The sequence below is a fragment of the Dipodomys merriami genome, unplaced genomic scaffold (genome assembly GCF_024711535.1).
Source record: "Dipodomys merriami isolate MVZ:Mamm:240054 unplaced genomic scaffold, mDipMer1.0.p SCAF_15, whole genome shotgun sequence".
Classification (NCBI taxonomy): domain Eukaryota; kingdom Metazoa; phylum Chordata; class Mammalia; order Rodentia; family Heteromyidae; genus Dipodomys; species Dipodomys merriami.
This window is the reverse complement of record NW_027202826.1, coordinates 13142935-13166380: the sequence shown is the minus strand read 5'-3', so window position 1 is coordinate 13166380 and position 23446 is coordinate 13142935. Positions and strand designations below refer to the sequence as shown.

General features: G+C 36.2%; 1 protein-coding gene across 4 annotated transcripts in view; it reads right to left on the bottom strand.

Annotated features, from left to right (window-relative positions):
- Positions 1-23446, bottom strand: part of Ccser1 (coiled-coil serine rich protein 1) — a 706759-nt gene that overhangs the window by 582885 nt on the left and 100428 nt on the right. For all 4 annotated transcript variants that reach the window (XM_070022282.1, XM_070022283.1, XM_070022284.1 and 1 more), the window contains exon 4: positions 775-868. In XM_070022282.1, the coding sequence (XP_069878383.1) occupies positions 775-868 (94 nt within the window). The remainder of the gene's footprint in view (positions 1-774; positions 869-23446) is intronic.

The window sequence follows — 23446 nt, the reverse complement described above, 5'->3', positions numbered from 1 at the left end:
ATCTAACAACCAAAAGTTCTCCTTTAATATCATTTCCCTGTAACTTCAAAATGACTGCATGGGTGGTATCATTAAAAATAAGAATATAAAATTTTACCTCTGCAGTTAGATATCTAAACTTAAATTGAAAGTTAAATTATTATAGATGATGCTTAAGTAAATTTGGAATTCCAAGACGTGGCATTTTATGCTATAGCATAAATTAAAACTATTACAAATGAACTCGGTTCCTTTTCCAATTCACTCACCATGACTTTATAAATCGTATACTGTATCTGTGCGTCTCTCTATAAGCATGTTTTTACTACTATTGATAACTACCAGGTTTCAGATCAATCTTACTCTACCAGCATTCACCTCTGTGATTAATTATTGAGCTAGGAGATAAGATTTGGAATAGTAAACTGCCAAATGCTTTCCTTGTGTTGTATTAGGAAAAAATAAGAATATACCTATTTTTTCTTGCCCTAATGAGAAAATGCTTACCTTTCACATTGCGAAAGATTTCATCTGATTGTTCCTTCTTTGAAAATAATATTTTAAAGCATTTTTTTCTTTTACAATTATCTTCTAGATGGCTGTACATTTCTGTGACCTATTTTAAAATCACTGAAGGCATCAGTCTCAGGAATCACACTGTACCTCACACGGTTCCTGCGTGTGTAATACAAAACACTGAAGACATGGACAGCAGCCTCCACCATCCTGAGCTTACCAGTGAGCGCTAAGGGAGTCGCATCACCGCGTGCTGCCCTGGTGTCCTTCCGCACTTACCAGAAGGGTGAAGATGCTGCTCCTCCAAAAATTCTAAATCGAGCATCAGGTCATCTTCATCCAGCTCACACGACCCCAAGTTATTTAGCACATCCTGAGGAAAAAGAAAACAGCAGCCCTTAAAAACAAAAGCACCAAAAAAAAAAAAAAAAAACCTGAGAAAAAGCATTTCTATAAATGCACAAGCCATGAAGCCTAAAGAATGCAAAAGGAATATGTCATGAACAGATATTATAAATCATTTGACTCGCGTGATCACTAAAATTATCAGTCCAATAAGTCCTTCCAAGAATTCCTCTAAAATCTCGCTTTCCAGTCCACAATTTTATTGGTATCAATTAATTGTATTTTTTAATTTCACATATCAATATAGGAGTCCAATGTGAATTAATCAGACTTTCCCATCATTCTCCCTCTTCTCCCTTTTCTTAACTTTCCCATTTCTCTTTTTAACAGATTTTGTCTATTCTAACTTCTAATATATAACCTGTAATATGAGATATGTATATCATATATCATATCTCATATGTCATATGTAACATGAGATATATCTCATATTACAGGGTATATTAACCTATGATCATGTATATATATATATGTATGCTCATAATATATAGAAGCATATATCCTACATATGAGCAGGTATAGATAAAGGTATTATGATACAGGAAAATATTTCTATGCCTTAGAAATACACATTTATTTTAGTCAATGTATGTCTATTTTAGTGAAAGCTTAAATAGCCATGAAAAAGGTAATAACTTATTTATTTAAAAGACATACAAAGGACTTCAATTTTCAAATACATCAGATTCTATCAATGAAATGTTAGTCTCTATTTTTACAGCTTATATTACAAATTGAGCAAACATGATGCATTTAGTCAGTTGTTTCTCAAACTTTGTTTACAACTCCATGACACATTAACTTAAAATAATTTGAAAATGGAGAACTACTTACAATATTATTTATTTGCTTTAGAGAAAGAGAAAAAAGAAAAATATGTTGAAAGAGGAATGAAGTCCTGAATATAGGTAGATGGTTGATGTATTAAGAAAAGGAAGAAATTACCTTTGAGGACTGAAAATCAAATGACCTAAGTAACCAAAGTATCATTTAAATAAAAACAACCTCAAAGTTAAATGATGCAATACTTCAGATAGCCTTAAAAGTCTATCATACTCTCAAATGGACACTAAAACCCCTTCCTTCTTAGAATTAAAAGAACAGAGCTATGTCTAAACAAAAAGCTCTCAGTTTAACAGACAGACTTAAACCTTATTAAAATTATAAAACAAGTGTGATCTAGGACTAGAACAAAACATTTGGGAAAGTAACAGAAAGCTTCTTTTTAAAACTTCTTTCTCCCCAAATATGGCTAATCATTAAAATACTAATGAAAAATGGCTGTTTATTGGAAGCTGTGTCTTATACTATGACTAGGCTAGTCCAGGCAAAGTGAGTTGTTCACCTACATATATAAAAAGGTGTTATAAAATATAGGCAAAAAAGGATACATTATCATACCAAGAAATGCAAAATGATAAAAATTACAAAATGATCAATATGACAACAGCAAAGGTAACTGCAACTAAATATGAAAAGGAGGAGTTTCTAAAAGGGAGTTTTTTTAAATCAAGGTACTATATTTTGAATGTTTACCACACAGAATCTAAATGAAAGACTATTCATCTAAAAGTTAAAAATAATTTGCCCATGTATGGCAAAAATAGAAAAATCACACATGTTACTTTAAAACTCTACAAATGTAACTATAACCCTTCTGTATATCACCTTGACAATAAAACAGATGGGTAAAGAAATAACATAAAATAAAAATAAAAAAGAAAGGGGCAGATTGATCAGGACGCCATGGAACTCAAGCTGGCATAATGAATTAAAATCCCTTTTACAACTACTTAAAGATAGCAAAAATAAAAGTTAAAATTAAAGAAATAAAATGTCATAGAATAATCAATAATGGACATGTGACAAAGAAAAAAGGAAAAGTGTCTAAATCATTTAAGGTAAATTGATACATGACATTGGGAAGTTTCATTGTGCATTGGTAACAGTTTCTTGGACAAAATTCCAACTAGAACGTGAAGGTCACTGAAAATATCTGATCCAACCTTTTGGCATAGAAGATTTATGTAGGTATTTTAAGACATACAAAGTTTAAACTGCAAAGCTAATTACTAACTAATTTGTAAGATAAGTAAATTGGATATTAAGCCAAATATAAATATTAAGAATTCTCTAAGTAGGCATTTGAAAAAATCTTGTAGTAATACTGATTACTTGTGTAATCATTAATCTCCCAAGTGATTTGATATCAGAAGTTGTTGAAAATAAATGAAATAATTACTGATGAAATAATTCATATATTAATTGTCTTAGCTCTAGGGACATACTAATGAATATAAGAAGCATGATTTCTTTGCTCATAAGCCTTGGAGGTAACTGCATTTTAGTAAAGAAACTGAGAAGTACAAAATGTCATGTCAAAACCAGCTTTACAATGTCGGTGTGGGGGGGGAGGGGGGGTATAATTGGGTGGGGGGAGGGGGGAGGCGGGGAAGGGAGGTGAAGGGTAAACAAAGGAGGAGGCTGCAATGCTTGGTAAGAAATGTATGCATTATCCTGCCCATGTAATTGTAGCCCCTCTGTACAGTATGTTCTCAAATAAAATAAAATTAAATTAAAAAAAAAATAAAATAAAATAAAGGATTATTATTTATGTCTGCCTCTTGTTTTTGATTAGTGTGAGCCAATCCTCCAGAGCCTCATTTTTTTGTAGTGAAATAATAAAATTGATTTTTGAAAACAACAAAGTTGAAAGAAAGCTCTGAACACACCCGTGAGCTTCAACCATTCCATGAGGCCTGTTCTAATGTAAGTCACCATGCTGCTTTATCTTTTTCTGCAAATTAGATGGTCATTAGGAGTCTGCCAAAAATAAAGGAAACTGAGACACGTCACTACACATGATAGCATTGCTTTAAAAGCAATAAAGAATTCTATTATGCATTATTAAATTATCATTGCTCATTAACTGTTGTATTTCTCTACTGTCATAGCTTAGTTAATCGATTGTCTGTAATCACGTCTAGAAGATAAAGGACAAGATGTGGCATGCCGGACCTTCACAGTTGCTTATGAAATATTCAATGGACACTATAATTACTCTGCCTTAATTCTACAAGTAAAATCCAGCCACACTGGGTAGAGTATTGGAAGATTCATATTCTAAGTTTCTATTCAGGTCCCAATACATTATCCTCATGGGTGAAATACACATCAAATGAATGGGTGAAAATAAACATAGAATCATGCCAAGGAAAGAAGCTAGTGTTTGACTCACTGTCCATACTTAGATTTTACTGGGACCACCTTACAAAGGCATGACTGAAGACAGCACGCATAGCAGATCTCAGCGTCCATGTTGACTCCATTACTTCCTATAGTAAGATGGCCAGGTGTGAGCCACTCCCATCTTCTGGCTTCCCGCATTCTGATAAAGACACATCTATCAAGTGTGACGCATGCTCTCCCCAGAACTAAGGGCAATGCCAGTCCTCTTTCAAAAGACCCGAGTTTGTCCCCGTGTGTGCTGTTTCCACTGGGAGATAATCAAGGATATGTGTGCCTCAATGTAATAGAAAAAAAAAAAAGTTGTCTCCTTTTCTCATTTGTGACTTTCCAGAGCAGACAGACAGTGGTGCAGGCCAGAGAAGGGTGGGTGTCGACAATGTAGAATACTTTCTAGGTATGAGAGGACTAAGTGTGGACACATGCAGCAGTGACACTCACTAGACACGAGGTTGGAGATGAACCCCTGAACGGGTTCAGGAGGGAAAATCTGGGAGAAGACGAGGGAAGAGGTAACAATGTTCAAAGTCATTACCTGACTTACATAACTGTAACCACACCGGACACCACCTTTATAATAACAATGTTTTTGGGGGGCTGGGGAGGTGGCTCAGTGGTAGAGCGCTTGCCTTGCATGCATGAGGCCCTGGGTTCGATTCCTCAGTACCACATAAGCAGAAAAAAAAAGCCAGAAGTGGCGCAGTGGCTCAAGTGGTAGAGTGCTAGCCTTGAGCTGAAGAGCTGAGGGACAGCGCCCAGGCCCAGAGTACAGGCCCCACGATGGACCCCCCCATCTCCCCCCCAAAAAACATATTTTTTCTAACTCACTGGGAAGTGGCACATTCATATTCATTTTTAGAAAATAACCCTGTCCACACAGTCTGGAGGCACTGTAAGGAAAATGCTTGCTACGCAGATCCAAGCTGGCATTGTTTTACATGTTTTATTTTCAATCATTCTGTGTATTTATTTTTTCTGGTCCTAGGGATTGAACTCAGTGCCTGGGCACTGTCCCTGAACCTCTTTGTGCTCAAGGTTAGTGCTCTGCCTCTTGAGCCACAGCACCACTTTCAACTTTTTCTGAGTAGTTAATTGTAGATAAGAGTTTCACGGACTTTCCTGCCCAGGCTGACTTTGAACTGCAATCCTCAGATCTCAGCCTCCTGAGTAGTTTAGGATTACAGGTATGAGTCATCAGTGCCCGGTTCTGAGTTTCTTTCTAAATTTGCTTTTTAAAGTATCTTTAAGCAGTTGTACAACAGAGTTAGCAAAGCAGCCCATGAATATAATACATCTTGATCAATGTCACCCATTTCCACATTCTCACCCATCCCTCCTTTCTTTCACTCTTCTCAGCTCTGGAGGGTATACATTGGTTTCTTGGCTTCATTCTCTTCCTCTTCTCCTCTTCATTTGTCTACCACTTCCCCTTTAGCCCCATCCCTGCTCCCTTTCCAAGAACCCACTTCCTGGTGTTGATTTTGTTGAACTTTGTTTTATGGTTCTCAAAGTTTAGAGTTAAGGAAAACAATAGAGCTTGCCACAGGAGATAGCGGAACAAATATCTGAACACGTATTTGCGGAAGAATAAAACGTTCCCCATTAAGCATTGCTTTACATAAATACATGTGTGCACGCATGGATATGTGCCCTTTGATGAACTTAAAGGAAAATCAGACACGAAAACAGCATCTCGCTAGATGTTTGAATGTACGTGAACATGAATAATTTTGAAATTGGCACAAGGGTGCTTCTATTTTTATTCATTTCTATGGACCCTAAACAAGTAGACTGTCCTACCAGACTGTAATTCTGTTTTCTGTACAGGGAAAGTAAATTTGGTCACAGTATCTCTTGATATTCTCTTTTCCCCATCAATAATTCTTTTTTGCATAGCAATGATACTTCACTATCCTATTTGATAATTATTTTAATCTAACCTTTCAGATTTCACTTGACATTTCTATCCATTTCCCCAGTGGCAAATTTAACCACGTTTCTCATTTACACACCTATCAAGATTAAACTAACATTTTGTTTCTTTCATATAAAATTCTTTATTGGCTGTGGTCAATATTAATTTGTTCACCTGTGACCTTATACTATGGTTCATATGTATTACTTATTTGGAAAGCAGAATATGACATATTCTTTTCCCTTTACATCTCCCCAAAGCCTAGAACAGTCTTATAAGTTGATGCCATTGATATTTATTTATTAATAATTTACTGTTTAGGTATTAACGAAATATATAGGCTTGAAATTTGCAATCTAAGTATCAGCAACAGATTAATGAACACTACAGTTCATGAACTTGAACGTTTTTTTACTTTTTCACTGCATATAGCTACAGCAGTAGCTAGGAGATCAGCACCATCTTATGCTGGTTGTAAGCCCCAATTTCCTGTCACATCTTCATGCTTACATCATTAGAGAGGCGTTAAGAGCTATCAATACCTGTGTTATACAGGACAGTAAACATGCCTGACCATCAAAGCAGAGAATGAATCATGAAAGCTGTTCCCTATACAAATAGGGAACACAGTGACTTTCCTCACTGCTAGGAACCGATAATGGCAGGGGTAATCACTAGACACTGTGTTGAAAATGAAGTATACAACTTGTGGGTGGAGACAGGAGGGAAAAACTGGGAGAGAGCGAGGGAAGGGCTGACATTATCCAAATGAAGTATTCTCATTACCTGACTGATGTAACTGTGACCCCTCTGTATGTCAACTCTTTGATAACAATGATATATTTTCAAAGGATTATTTCTGATCAAAGTTTTAGAAAATTCCTCAACAAAATAAACATCTGTTGGGACCATTATTTTACATTTTAATAGGCCTAATTATATACTTTTCGTTAAGTACAAAATACATGACCTGGATAAAAAGAAACACAATGGAATTCCATTTCTGACAGAAAAGTGTGCAGGGCAACAAAGTGTGCTTTCAACTGTCTCATTTCCTAACATGGTATCAGAGAATATCCACTTTATTCCCAACATATCCAACCACTTCACCTGTGCCCCAGGACAGAACTTTCCAGAATTCTATTGTGTACATATGAATCCCCTCTGCTTCCATTATTTCCATCAGTCAGGGTAACTCTGTGTGTGTGTGTGTGTGTGTGTGTGTGTGTGTGTGCATCAGACAGTATTTCTAAACAATCCTACCTAATCATGACAAGTATGATTATTTATCTCAAACATAATTTAATCATACCACATAGAATATATGATAATGACTTTAACTCTGCTTTCTATTGATGACATACTTCTCTCTCCTCTCTCTCTCTCTCTCTCTCTCTCTCTCTCTCTCTCTCTCTCTCTCTCTCTCTCTCACACACACACACACACACACACACACACACACACACACACACACACTTTGTACAAGTAAACTGAAGATAAACCGAGGTTGAGATATATGAGTTCTATTTGAACGAGCATATCACTTCAAAATTGGTAAAGCCTCAAATTTAGTGCTAAATAGGCAGACAGAACCATGGAGGTCTCAGTTGTAGAGTGGCAGAACAAAGTGCTGAGCCTTCTATACTTTAGCAAATGCAAAAATGTGTACCTCTTTCCTTAGCCCATTTCCCTAGTGCACCCACACCCCATGCTGGGTTCATACCAGGTAAACATCTGTGTAATCAGACCACTCTATCCCCAAAGGAAAAGTCATAGCTTGTCATAAAATGAACATCTAATTCCCAGACTTTTGATGCCACATTTTAAAAAGTTATGCAAAACAACATCAATCTAGTTTCTAAAAATGACCTATTATATACTCAGCAATCCAGTATCACTTAGGTATTTCCTGTCTCTGCCTGCATGTGTAAAACCCTCACAATACTGCTTTTCTCCCCATTACCAATTATTTCACTGTAACTCAATAATAACCTTTCTCATTCAATTTCATCTTTCAAGTTGAACTACTTCATTTTAAAACTGTTAGTGGACAAATTATGTGGGTCCAACCATCAAATTATGAAATTATATAAACACACAATCTAATATAAAGCCAAGGTTTAGTATTAGATTAAAATACCTTTTCCCCAGGAAGATTTTGAGTCCCTAACTGGTTATTGATTAGTTGATGAAATAACAAATATGTATAGGTTTCTATATGAATACCCTTAGAATGACTTTTGTAATGCATTTGCTTATTTTTTCTTACATATCTATAGTTTACAGTAAGAGGTTCATTCACTATTATTTTAAGTTACAGTTATAGTCAAGCATGGAGGTTCACACCTGTAATTCTAGCTACTTTGGCTGAAGTTGTAAACCAGGTTGGGGTAGATGGAAAGGAGCCAAATTCATGAGACCTCATTTCAACCAATAAAAGGCTACGTGAAAGGGTGTACAACTGCCATCTCAGACAGTCTTCAAGAATAAATAGGAGGATCAAAATCCAGACTGAGTCGGGCGAAAAGTAAGACCCTATTTGAAGAAATGAAAGACGCACAAAAGCACAGGTGCTCATGAAACCCCAGTACTGCCAGAGAGAAAAATAAAATTCCAATCGCATTCGTTCTAAAAAAATTCCAAACCACATTCATTTTTCTCCTCTCACACTAATTTACAATGCATTGATACATGCAGTCCCCTAAAGACTAGCATCCCTGGGTATCATTTGACCTATGAAATGACTTTGGTCCTAACGCTGGCTTCCTTGAATAGTTTGAACTAGATAAGTTTGAAGCCTTCTTGTAGCTTACTCCTCACTATTCCATTGACAACAAAAACATCCAAATTTTTTTTGGTTGTCATGATGCTTGCACATTAACCTCTTTCATAACCTTTTTCTTCTTTTGACTAATTAATAGTCCTCATGGAATAGCATATTAATTGTTGTCAATAAGCAGGAACTCCCACGCACACATTTTGATAATGAGGTCACCTTACTCTTTAAATGTTAAATTACACAAAATATGTAAAGCATGTGATGTGTAAGGTACACGAGTCTATCAAGAGATACATTTTTACTTACATATTTAATTATAGCACTAGCAGTATAGTTATATGAAAAGAGTTCATTTTTGCAGGGTGTATCGTCTCCATACTTCCCAATTTGGGGTTTGTAACAAAAAGCATTATAGATATCATTTTCTGGGAGGTAGAAGGATTTCTTGAAGCAGGACTTATTTCAAAGAGATAACTTGAACTCCTTAGCTTCCCACCAACTCTCCACCAAGACAGGAAAGATGATCACCAATCGTATAAAATTCCACATAGGCAGCTATATCTTGTCTGATAATGGAAAATATGATTGAAATTAGGTAGTTATTTATAGGCAAGACCTAAATAGGTTTTGCAATAACTTGTAGCCGCTAATCAGCCCAGCTTTGCAGGCAGTTAAGACATGAAAATTCTTCATCTGTGCTGGAGAAATCTAAGAATCACTAAAGGAAAATGTTAAGCAATTTAAACCAAGGTTAATTCTAAGAAACAAATCTGACTAATTCACTCTACCTCCTGCAATTCCATACTTCAAAGGGAACATGTGTGTATTCTAAAAAGTGAAAATAAAAATCAGTAGGAGCTTTAAGTCTGTGGCATCTTTTGCAGCCATGGTTACTAAAAAGCAACTGGCATCAGGTAAAGCTTTTGAATGCCTTTGATAAAACAAAATTTTAAAACCCCTGAAAAGCACTTGAAAGGAATCCTTTAAAATGGGCTTTATTTAAAGACATTAAGCCATAGGCTTAAAAAAAAAGAAGAAAATATAAACCAAGCCTTGTGAATTTTTATAAGTTAATTTCCCACAAGAGACATACTAAATAAGTTAAATTCTGAATATTGATCAACTGTATCTTAAAATGGAGACATTTAGATGACTACAGCATTCAAAATACATGATGCCATTTAATTTTCATCAAAGATCATTACAACTCCTTCTTGAACGATCTGTCAATGTAAAACCACAATCTGCTATTTGTAAATAATTTTCTAATAAGTACAGAACAAGTTGCTTTTCACATTGAAATCATATTAAGAACTTCCAGAAAGCTACCTTCCTTTTCCTTGACCATTAATTTTAAAATACACTTTTCCATATCTGAGGATGGACATTTTTTTCAGAAATCAAAGATATAGAAAGAGAGAGACAGAGAGACAGAGACATAGAGACACAGAGAGAGACAGAGAGAAACAGAGAGAGAGAGAGAGACAGAGAGAGAGAGAGAGACAGAGAGACAGAGAGACAGAGAGACAGAGAGACAGAGAGACAGAGAGACAGGAAGACAGAGGGGGGGGCACAGCATGGAATGTGCAGATAGACAGATACAAATACTCGGGCTGCCAGGCAAAGCAGCCAAGAAAACCTGGAAGTTGATATAGCAGATGTCTATGCCAGGTGCCCAGACACCAAATAACCAACATGTTTCCCAACTTAAAATTTCTGTTGTATTTTGGAAAAATCATCATCAACAACAAAAGCAAATACTTCATGTCTGTTTCCTTGATTAAGGTTTTGAATATAATTGTTACTAAAACTCAAAAGGTTAAATGAAACAAAAAAAAATTGCATTCTTTTTGTTTTTCCACCCAAAGAAAACAAACTGGACATTTTCTGATCATACGAAGCTATCCTCAAGCTAAAGATGAAGTTTGAAAGTCTTGCTCATAGAAGGAAGGAAATAACAGAGATCAGAGACTAAATGAGATAGAAACTCAATATACAATCGGAGAGACTAATGAATTCCAGTTGAATTCTTCCAAAGCTAAGCAAAATAATAAAACACTTAGCTAGATTAAAAGAAAAAATGAAATGATACAAGGGTCTAATAAATAAAAGCAGAAGTGGAAGGGGAGACATTTGAGCTACCATGAGTAATTATATGCCAATAAATTGGACAATATAGAAGAAATGGAGAAAATCCCATAGACGTATTACATACAGAGACTGAATGACTAAGAAATTGGAAATCAGAACAGATCAATAAGAATAAGGAGATTAAAGGACTCCCATCAAGGAAATGTCTAGGAACAGATGGTGTTCACAGCAGAATTCTACCTTTCTAATCCATAAATTTATGTTTTTCTTTATTTCAGTTACTTTTCTATTCTACCACACACTGAAGGACTTCCTCTGTTAATTCAAATATACTTACTTCTTCACCTCGGGTCCCCCGGTGCTCTCCTTTTGAATATCATTGTCCACCTTTGCCCTTTCTTAGGCGGTAAAATATTCCCCTCTGCCTTCAACCAGACTACTCGAGGAAACCTGCCATTTCAAGTATTCAGCCATAACTTTGTTGTTCACTGTGAGGTTTAATTAACTAATCTTTCTTTTGTACTGGTAATTAGAAATTAAATCATGTCATTTTCAGGAAAAATGGATAGGATTAGAGATTTCAATGTTAAATAAAATAAGCCAAGTACAGACAGCTTCTGCATCTATTATCTTATATGTGGTATACAGATAGATAGATATATAGATATAGATACATACATACATACATACATACATACATACATACATACTATACATACGTAAATAAATAAAGTGGAGATTTGAAAGTACAAGAGGGACAGCAGGAAAGGGAAAAACCATAAGAGAAGGAATTAAAAGAAGAGAGAACAAGACTGGGTAGTACTGATCTATATAATTATGTAATTATATAATTAATCTAAAACAATTTAATTTGTCCTGTGAAAGTCTTTATTTTATTTCACATATAAATACTAACTGTAGGCTTCAGTTTATTTTTAGCCTCAAATTTTAAAAATAGTATCTTTCTCTTTTCAGCTCCTTTTTTTTCAGGGACACGACATGGCTTTCACAGGGATGCATACATCCTGTCAGGTTTTGCTTTCTAAGCTCCACAGAGGTTCTGTTTTAAAAGTATCCAGTCTAAAAGTCCTTTCTCACAAGGTCTCAAATTCACCCTGTGGAATGTGTTGTCAATAACATAAATCACTGTTTTTGTTGTTCTTGCTGGACACTCTTTAAAGCTTGGTTCAGCTTGTAAGAAAAGGTCTGACGTTCTCAGTGTGAGCGCCAGGTTGGAGATGTTCTATGTTCAGTCATGGAGTGGCCTTTACTTTAATATTCACATGCTCACACGGACAGCACGGCAGGCACTGGCAGCAAGACGCCAAGTGCCAGTGCTTTTCAGCTCACCAGTTAGGGCGGAATGCAGAGTCATAAAAATACTATGCAAAGCAGAATTAGCAGAATTAGCAGGGTAGTGCATGTGTGTGTGGTGTGTGTGTGTTTATGTGGTGTGTGTGTGTGTGTGTGTGTGTGTGTGAGTGTGTGTGTGTTAGCATTGGGACTTGAAATCCAAGTATAGGCACTGTCCCTTAGATTTTTTTTTTTTGCTCAAGCCCGGCACTGTACCACTTGAGCCACAGCTCTACTTCTGGCTTTTTGGTGGTTAACTGGAGCTAAGAGTCTCACAGCCTTTCCTACTTGAGCTGGTTTTGAACCTCGATCTGCACATTACAGCAGGACAGGATTACAGAATTGAGCCACCAAGACCCTGATACCTGGGTATGTTTATGTATAACATGACTTCTATGTTCATTGCAGTTCAAATTCTTAAACAATGTTTAAACATTTTTGATAAACATATAATATTTGACATTAAATTTTATTCTAGAACATATTCTTCTGAATTGATATAGCAAACACCGTGTTCTTTAAATTGAGATTCTTTTTTCTTAACATCCTAGATCAGAAAAACCATCTATTTTCATGGTTTGATGATTCATAATCTATTGATTTCATTTCAGAATGCCTACATTTCTCACATTTCCTCTACATAAGATGGCAAATTTTATGTTTGGCAGTAAAGATGAGGTTTATGTGAAAAATGTTAATGCGGAAATAGAGAATTATCTGAATTGTGTGGAAAAAGACAGACAATTGAAAAGACTCATCAATAATCTCTGGTGTACCCTTCTAATCCCTTAGGATGTACTTCTTGTCTCTTTAAAGATAAAATTGTGTGAACTACCTGAAAGTTAATTTTAGTTAGGCATTTAACTCTTTTTCCCCCACCATCATATCAGATAAATAAATCTGATATACTAAAGCAAGACAATTTTCTATTTTGTTCTTTCATTTTCTTTCCAACAGCTTTGATATACATGAGCAAGCAGAGATTTTCATTAAGAAGCATTTTTAAAGTCCACGTTTTTATGTCAGAAGGTTTACTAATATTCCTGTAGGATTAGCAATATGACATTTAAAAACAACATTTTAATGAACAAATTAAAGATATTCTGTTACAAGGGCACTTACTGCTTACTTAAAAAGACCACAAAATGAAACCATTGTCAAAAATACCATGACAAATGGATACTCAAAAGGATGACATTAATCAAGAGTTATAAGATCACGAACTGCTTTAATAAGTGGCAACTCTTTTGTACAACTACTTAAAGATAGTATATATTTTGTATAATATGTGTTGTGTATATAGGTATATATACACAAAAATAATTTTTTAAAAAAGAACTGGTTAAGGAAAGAAGTAGAAAACTGGGAATCGGAGATTGGAGTCATTTCAACTTTGTTTCTTTGCTCAGATTATATCACCATTCTGCTATTTATTTGCTGTTATCTTTGGTAAGTATGTTCATATGTAAAATAAGGGTAGCAAAATAGTGGTCACTGATAGCTCATGAGTTATTAATTAGGTCAGTGTCATAGTCAGTCCCATACTACTTAATTGGTAAGTATCTAATGTCCATGTTTGCTCTATTCTGTATTTGTTTCATCCATTTACAAATGTCTAAGAGGCACTGGTGCATTCACCAATAAGGACAGTTGATCACTCGTGTAACGTAGCACGTGACTCTGTAGCAACTACAGATGCCACAGTGTGCTTTGCAGAGGAGTACCGAAAAATGGCATCATTTAGCTCTGTCAGAAGTTCTTCAAGTGGAGGCCGATCAAGCTGAGGGAGAATCATAAATGTAAAAAGTTCTTGCTGGGCACCAGTGGCTCATTCCTGTAATCTTAGTTACTCAGGAGGCTGCTATCTGAGGGTCATAGTTGGAAGCCAGGCTGGGGCAGGAAAGTCTGTAAGACTCAGATTATCTCCAATTAATCGCCAGAAAACCAGAAGTAGAGCTGTGGCTCAAGGTGGATAGAGTGCTAGCCCTGAGCAAAAAAGCTCAGGGACAGCGCCCAGGCCCTGAGTTCAAACCCTACAACCTACCTTCCCCACCCCACCCCACTAAGAAAAGTATCTGTGGTTTTGCTGAGCCTACCATGAGACTAAATCCTAGAAAATCCAATGGGGAAGGAATTGTTAGGGAGAGTGCACCTGCAATTTTTTCTGTCTCTCATCCCTTATGTGCTAAAATAGATCATTTTTTCCTAGAGTAAAAAAGATCCTTAACTCAACTAGAACACAATCCTCCATTACACATAACCTTTAACCTCGCCAAAGCCAGCAACTGATGCAAGGGTAAATGCTTTAAAACCATTTTACCACCCTCCATTTTTATTTTTCTGTGGATACCTGAAAAAAATCTTGCTTTCTGAAATTCTGAACACAATTTTAACTGGATGAGTTTGCGTCCAAGAAAATCTTCTTCCTACTTTTTTGGCACTGTGCACAGGCCTTTTATTATTATTATTATTATTTTGGCCCAAACTCCCTCCTCCTCTTTTACTCCTTGTGAGGAGCTATAGTGAGCCTGAACATTCAGTGTACAAGCTCAGTGTACACCTTTCATAAGGTGTGATTATAAAATATGACATTCTAGATCAACATCACAAAGGCTTTATTACTAACAGCGATGATAAGAATAAGGACCCAGTGTCATCGTTCAAATGGCTTCTCTGAGCTCTCATTTCCATTGGGGTAACATAAAGAGAGCCCTATGCCTGCGATGCAGGGAGATGAATCGGGAATGGCATCCTGAGCCTTAAGGAACCTGCATCTCTGAAAGTGCAGACACTGGGAGCTTACTGCCCAGGGAGCCATTATTATAGCAGAGAGTAAACAAACTTCGTTTTGTCCTCAAGAGACAGACACTATACCTCTCTTCCAAGATGAATGGTTCCGATACACACTTCTTTGAAAAGGGAATCTGAAATCAAAGGCAGCCAGGCCTCTGCTCCCAAGATTTGGAGGCACACAAGAGATTCGTGAAGCATTGCTCTCACCATCCTCCTTGCTGCCCCCAAATACTGCATGGATTAGTTGGATTTTTTGTCCCCTTTGGGCAACACAATCTAAAACCTCCAGAGAAATCGACAAAGAGGGTGAGCACTTAAAAAAAAAAAGTGTTGTAAATGTATTATTATATTTTTCTCTTTTGCCAGTCCTGGGGTTTGAACCCATGGCCTAGGCACTACCCCTGAGGTTCTTTGTGCCCAAGGCTAGCGCTCTGGCACTTGAACCACGGCACCAGTTCTGGCTTTTCTGGGTAGTGGATTGAAGATACGTGTCTCATGGACTTTCCTGCCTAGGCTGGCTTTGAACCGTGATCCTCAGACCTCAGCTTCCTGAGGAGCTAGGATTACAAATGGGAACCACCAGAGTCCAGCTCTATTTATCTTCTTAGTTCATTCACTTGATCAGGGGTTAAATCAGAGCTTCACACTGACAAGGCTGATGTGATTGCACTTGGACCACGCTCCCAAGTTCTTTCTGCTTTAGCTCTTGTTCAGAGAATCGTGTTGCCCTACTAAATCTATCCTTGGACCATAAATCTTCCAACCCTTCTAGTTAGGATTATAAGCCTGGGCCATGGGGCCGGCCTTGTGTTTGTTTTGTTTTGTTGGTTTGCTTGTTGTTTTTATCTTGGAGACATTTTCTCACCAACATGTTTGCCCGGGATGGCTTTGAACCGTAATCATTCAGCCTCTAGCTGGGAATTGACAGGGTGCGATTGCTCCTCAGATCCCAGAAACAACAGAAGACCTCAGCTGGAAACTGCTGTATCCATGCACGGAAAGAGCAAGAAATCCCCTGAAATTGTCTCTCACAGGGACTTGTCACAGCCATGAAAACCTGAGTAGCTCAACACAGGACATAGCTTTGTAAACAGACGAGGGTCGCTGCCTCTACACTGTCATCTCCTTCCTCTTACCTTTCTTCTCATCATTCTACAGACTGTCTCTACCTCCCTACTTCCAGTACTTTTAGGTATGAACGGATCATTTACAATTCCTAGGTAACCTGTACCATGGCATAAATACCCTAGGAAGTGATCAATACATACATGTGAATGATGACGATGAAGCATTCATTATTTGCACCCCTATCAAGAGGGCCGAAGGATAATGCACCTGTCACCGGCCAATAATTTATTTACTCCAATTATAGACATTTTTACTAAATAGTCATTCCTGTTGTTATAAAGCCATCACTCTGGAGCTTAATTTTTTTCTACATAAAACACCAAAATGTCCCAATTTTAATACTAGAACCCACAGGCAATATTCCCAACACGACAAACAAGGTAAAGATAAACACAAGATGCCAACTTAATCTTCTTTGCCCACTAAAATAAACATGAGATATTGATTTTAAATGTACTCATTGGGAAATAATTCTCAAGTATTAGCTATAGTCCGTTGAGAGTATTAATAGAGAAATAAAATCACCAATGCTTGGGGAGAGCTATTTTGTACCAGATGCTAAGTCCTTCACCTGCAGTAAATGATAACCAATCATTTCAGACTGTGAGTAAGGAAATGTGAGTAATTCATACAAATAGTCGATTAGGAGAGGATCTAAAATCCCCCCAGGATGTCTGCCTCCAATAGAAGCAGTCCAGAATGGGGACAAACAAGCTTTAATCTAAATCACTAATGCCCAAGTTTCGACAATGTAACTTTATACTAGAGAAAAGCAACCAAATATGCAAGGGAAAATAAAGGATCGTCAGTGTGAGACGAATTGTTCCCTCTATTTTTACAACGTTCCTTGCCCAAATATTACAAGTTTAGCACAAGTTGCATTTTGTTTCTACATCATTAAGCTTCAGCTAAGAAGCAAGAGTTATCTCAGGAAGGTACTATTGATTAGGATTTAAAATTCAGTGAATGCTCAAAGGAATTTGAAGATCTTTGTAGATGTTTGATTTTGTTATTGGGATAATAGATTTGGACAGTAAACCATTTTCATCATCCTTGTGAGTAACTGCCTTCAAGCAAAGCTTTAAAAGTTGAGGAAACAGAGAATGCCCTTTTAGTCTTCCCTTGGAGTAATGGAGCTACTCTGGTATTCGTATGGACCTTCAAGAAGATAGACGCTAAAACCTCTAACATGAGGTTGCAGGTCAGTTCTTTATGTGGTACAATAGTCTTCACATTTTGTCCTTGTGACTTGACCTTTTACCCAAGGAGGTAGATGCGGTGGGAGGGGGGGGAGGGTGTGTGTGTGTGTGTGTGTGTGTGTGTGTGTGTGTGTGTGTGTGTGTGTGTGTGTGTGTGTGTGTGTGTGTGTGTGTGTGTGTGTGTGTGTGTGTGTGTGTGTGTGTGTGTGTGTGTGTGTGTGTGTGTGTGTGTGTGCGCGCGCGCGCATGCGTTCATGCACACATAAGTACAAGTAGGTATAAGTAGGTATTATATGTGTATATATGTATGTAAAAGTATGTATATGTGTGTGTGGATAGCTAAAACCTTGCTGCTGTAAATATATTATTAAGTCCTAGAAAACCCTCTTATTTTTGAGGAGTTTCTCTTTTCCAACAGATAGCAATTTTACTATGTTCCCATTTGGTACCCTAACAAAAACACTTTTGAATCATAACCATTTAAGTTATAGCCCAAAAATGAGTCTCTCATAATTTGTGTTTTAATTGACAAGCTTAGCTTTCCACAGGAAACCACAGATTTAGTATATATATTTAGATCAACTCACAATACTGACTTTAACATGGGCAACCCTGACATCTAGTGGTGTAAAGAGATAATACCTAACACCAAGTCCAAATGGTTTGATAAATGCTATCCCTGATACATAATTTTCAAAATCATCTTAGATATGATTATTTATACATGCATGTTTTCAAACATGACTCCAGAATTCTTCAATGATATAATATGTAGTTCTCTCAAGTACATTTTACTCATGGAAGTGTTTACACTACGTCTATTACTGTGTGATCTATTTGGACAAGTCCACTTATCTCTTCCTTAAATATATCCTTTAAAAAAAAGTATGTTATTGAAGTCATGTAATATAAAGGATAGTAAAAAAGTTATTATAGAAATATTGTAATTTCATCTTTTCTAGCAGATTTGATTTCTCTATTAAACTATTGCGATAAGCTATTAAGGAGACAAAACTATACATACTTATATCATAGGGTTATATGGTATCTATATTGAAGAAAAGTATGATTTAATATTACTTAAGTCAAACTAAAAATAGTGAGGAGAAATTATTGTCACTCATAAGCTTTAAATCAATCATCTCATTTAATTTTCACTTACTAAAACTTAAGTAACTATAAATGTTCCAATCACATTTAGACCAGTACTTCCCAAATCCAATTAAATAATGAGTAAGTGTATTTGAAAAGAAAGCTAATCCAGTGCTTAAATTATAGAAGGAAAATTATAAAACAAAATATAAAAATAATGTAACTTCATAGAAAATATAAAGTGGAAAGTAGATAAGTAATAAGTAAATTGTGCAAAGAGTTCATTATATTGAAGAAAATGGCAATAGTCATCAGGATAATTACAGAAATGTTTGTACACGTGTACATAAACATATCTATATACATGAATAAGTACATAGATATGGTACTTTTATGGAGACTTACTAATCCTTACTTATAATACTATAAGGATTAAATAAAAATAACTATCCACTGTATGTAAAGCAGGAGACGTGTCAGAAATTAAGTTAAATATATGTATACACTATATGCTAGTATGCTGATCAAATTAAGTCGTTAAAATTAGACTAACATCTGGACTGATCTTGTCTTCTTTTCCATAATTGATGATTAGCTCTTCCTCATTAGTACGGCTATTTAATAAAGGGCAACGATATTCCAAAGGAACACTGTACACTGTTTTTCTAAAGCTTAATTTCCTTTGTATACTTAAGTGTAGTCAAGAGTTGAGCCTTTTCTGGAAGATTTCAGAAAAATATAGTACTTCTAGAAGAATAAACTAATTTAATAATAAAATATTCTGTCTTCTGAAGTGAAATTAGCTTTCCCTAAAGCCTGATACACAAGAGGAAAGTTCCAGACAAATCGGTCTTATTATAAATGAATTTGCTTTCTCCATGTATCTTCTTGACTGCTTGTAGGACGTATTTTATGTTTAGTAGAAAGACAAAGTAAATGTGAAATTATCTTAAAAAAAAACAAATAAAATACGAATAAATTCAGGTTATCTTTGTTTTAAATTAAAATAAAGTGTTTTGGAAAAATTAGACCTATAACAGCTTAGAATTCATCTTATAAGACATACAAAAAATTCTTTTAAAATTGAATCTGTCCTACAGGGTAGAAATTTTATTGTTTCTTCTGTTAAAAATAATTGTATTATTTATAAAAGCTGAATTAAAGGCTATTTGGAAAGGAAGTACACAATACTTTCCAGAGATACTGTCCATTTAGATGATTGTTTTGGTTGGGATGCAATTTTATAGATAATAGATATGAAAATCACAACAGTATTTTCTCATTACCAAGTCATACTACTTAGGATACAAGGTATTTTTGAATATAACTCATTTTCATGTAAAAGCATCATAATACCTTATTATAAAGCATGCAAAACATTGACATCTACCTTCACACATTTACTGTTGAATAATAATAAATCAGATTACACTGACACTTGCAAATACAATTTCATCAAGTACTTAAAAGCTCACATCCAATCTGAGCCAAGCAAAATTGAAACATTCTAAGTTAAAAAGCTGTCAGAACTTCAGCCATTAAAATTAAATCTTATGTATTAAGTGGAATTACACTGAATAGAAGTCACTATTATTGAAATATCACCTAATTATCAAAATGTCAACAAAATGAAGTGATTATAAAGTCTCATAGCTTGTTAAAAATGCAGATTTATATAACGAGAAGTGCTTCACATGAACTAATGAAATAAATGCTAAAAATATATACTTAGAAATATGTCATGATCATACTATAAGTACTTATAATTATATACAAATTTTCTTTGTATATCTGTTTATAACAGATTTTATTGTAACCGATCCTATCAGCATTGGCCTAGATGGTATCCACTGTTTTTCAAATTAAATGTTTAAAGGGAATTTTCATACAAGAAACACAGTGAGAGGACAGGTCTCAGGGCAGAGAGGAGAAAGCAATACATTCAGAAAACATAGGAAACGGGCTGGGGAGGTGGCTCAGTGGTAGAGTGCTTGCCCCTCAGCAGGAGGCCCTGGGTTCCATGCCTCAGCCCCACATAAACAGAAAAAGCCTGAAGTGGCTCTATAGCTCAAGCGGTAGAGCACTAGCCTTGAGCTGAAGAGCTCAGGGACAGCGTCCAGGCCCAGAGTTCAAGCCCCACAACCGACCAAAAACCAAAACATAACTAAAGCTCCCTTTAGTTAGACGAGAAGAAAGGGGAGAGGGACTGAGATTAAAAAGATAGCTCCAAACTAGACAGTCACAGCTCTAGACTGAAGCATTGAGGCCGAACACAAACACAGAAACCTTTATTTGTGAGAAGCGATATGGGAAATGGAGTGAGTTCAGTCTTCTCTTCCTTTTGTGGAGACAAAGATAAGGAAGAACGGAAGGTGGAGGATGAAAACTGAAGAAGGCTATTTAGCAATCAGTAGAAACAGAAAAGGTCTGACAGTCTCATACAATTCATATCATGTAATGGTGACAAATGGCTCTTCCAAAATATTATTAGCAGCCTAGATCCATTTCTTTGTCCTCACCCACTCTACGTCCAACATGATCTTTCCGGGACTAATATATATTACTATAAAATAATCATGTTCTTCTGATAGACACCTCCCTCTCAAATCTTTCACCTTACATTGGTACCTTATACAATGTCTGCATTTGGAGGGAAAATACTAGCTGTCTTCCTATTGCTAGTATTTCTCTGGTAATTCCTTCTGGAAGTACAGATGGGGGTTTTAGTGTCTCTAAGGGTGTTGGTCAACAGGATAGATCTGTAGCACCTGATCCACAAAGCCTTGCTTTGAAAAGTTAAGCATTTTTTTTTTATTTTTTTATTTTTTATTTTTTTTGGGTCTGGTCGTGGGGCCTGAACTCTGGGCCTGGGCGCTGTCCCTCAGCTCAAGGTTCAAGGCTAGCGCTCTACCTCTTGAGCCACAGCGCCATTTCCGGCTTTTTACTTTTTGCTTATGTGGTGCTGAGGAATCGAACCCAGGGCCTCATGCATGCAAGGCAAGCACTCTACCACTGAGCCACCTTCCCAGCCCACGCATTTATTTTTTTTAAAGACAGGCTACGAGATAGCTTAAGGTTCTTTTCTATTCATTATTTCTCAGTCTCATTTAAACTCCATAATTAAAGCAGAGTTGGGTCAGGGTCAATCTCATTTCTACGTGAAAGAGAAACATAATTTTTATTTGGCTAGGAAATAAATTGAATTTAATGAATACACACCCTAATAGTTATAGTAACCAGTTAAAGCTTTTATGCACTGACCATAAAATGCAATGGAATGGGAATGGGAATGGGAGAGGCAATTAAACGCCTTAGACTAATCTGAACTGGTAAAACAATGAAAACCAAAGGTGTAAAGTTTGATATCCTGGGAATCAAGTATAATCACTTATTTTATTTCCTTTAGTTTTGTCAAAGCACGATATTCTACAGGGAAATGTTCCATGTGGATTTATAATCTCCACAAATCTAGAAGAGCACTCGCAGAGCCACAAAATGGTGGGTGTCACAATCTTATGTGTGTATTTTCTAATCATTGTCAAGTTCATGTTAGTAATGACTACAAGAGATGCTTTCATCTGGGCAGAAAGATGCCAAAGCTGTTGTCCAATGGCAAAGCTACGTGTTTTATCAAACAACATTTTTACAGATTGATTTCGAAATGCAGCAGTACAGATACTGTTGAGTTAAAAGTTCTTCCATCCTTATGGGCAGGGACAGGAGGCAGAATGCAGGGGAAGGGGAAGAAAGAGGTAACAAGGTCCAAAAAGAATTGTACTCTGCCCCTGGCTTATGCAATGACAATCCTTCCTGACAGCACCTTCCTCAAAACAAGAACATGATAACTTTTTAAAATTTCATATGTAAGGAAAGAACTATGTCCATGGATGTTTTCAAAGTGCGATGACTCTCAATCAAAGACTACAAAAATGACAAAAGCAACAGCTCTGCATGTTGAATTTGATGTTGAACAACTTCGTTTCTTCTTCATTCCGTCAGAGCTACCATTGCTCCCACTTCAGTTTCCTTCTTTAGGAATATGTTCAAAAGTATGCTTGCAGGGGAGGGGGAGGTGGGGAGGTGGGAAGGGAAGGGATGGTGGGAGAAAAACAAAGGAGGGGGTAACAACGCTCCATAGGAAATATACTCATTACCTTGCTCATGTAACTGTAACCCCTCTGCACAGTATCTTTACAATAAAACTATATATTACATTTTTTTAAGTATGTTACTGTGGCTACTCAGGAAGCTGAGAACTGAGGATCACAGTTCAAAGCCAGCCTGGGCAGTAAAGTCCATGAGACTCTTATCTCCAATGAACCACCAGAAAACCGGAAGTGGCACTGAGGCTCAAGTGGTAGAGCGCTCGCCTTGAGCTGAAGAGCTGAGGGACAGCGCCCAGGCCCAGAGTTCACGCCTCACAACTGAAAAAAAATATTTGTTATTAATCACACACAATTGTTATGTCAAATTTTCAATTGTTCACCTTGATCATGAAAGCTAAGATAAACTGAATGCTCTCTCTCGATAAAATCCACTGAGTTAAATGGTACATAATTTCCTGAACTGATAACTTCCAAACAAAAGCAAAGAAATTCCAAATTAATGAGATCTTTTCTGTGAATAATATTCTTATGTCTAAGACTTCTGTGAATTTTATGAAAATAGAAGCAAAAAGAAAAGAAAGAAGAAGGAACTATTAAATTGCTTTAAATTACCGACGTGTAAAGAACAGAGAGTTGTCATGCTAAATTAATTGAATTCATGGAAAGTCCAAAATTACAAATTATGCGATATGCACGAATATAACTTATCCAACAGTCTTACAGTCTTAATTTTTTCATCGCTCTATAACTGCTGTGATTATATTTCATTTGAATCCATAAAGTATGCCAAAATGTCTACTTCCTAAATGTTTTAAACTAGCAGAAATTCACAAATGAAATTGAA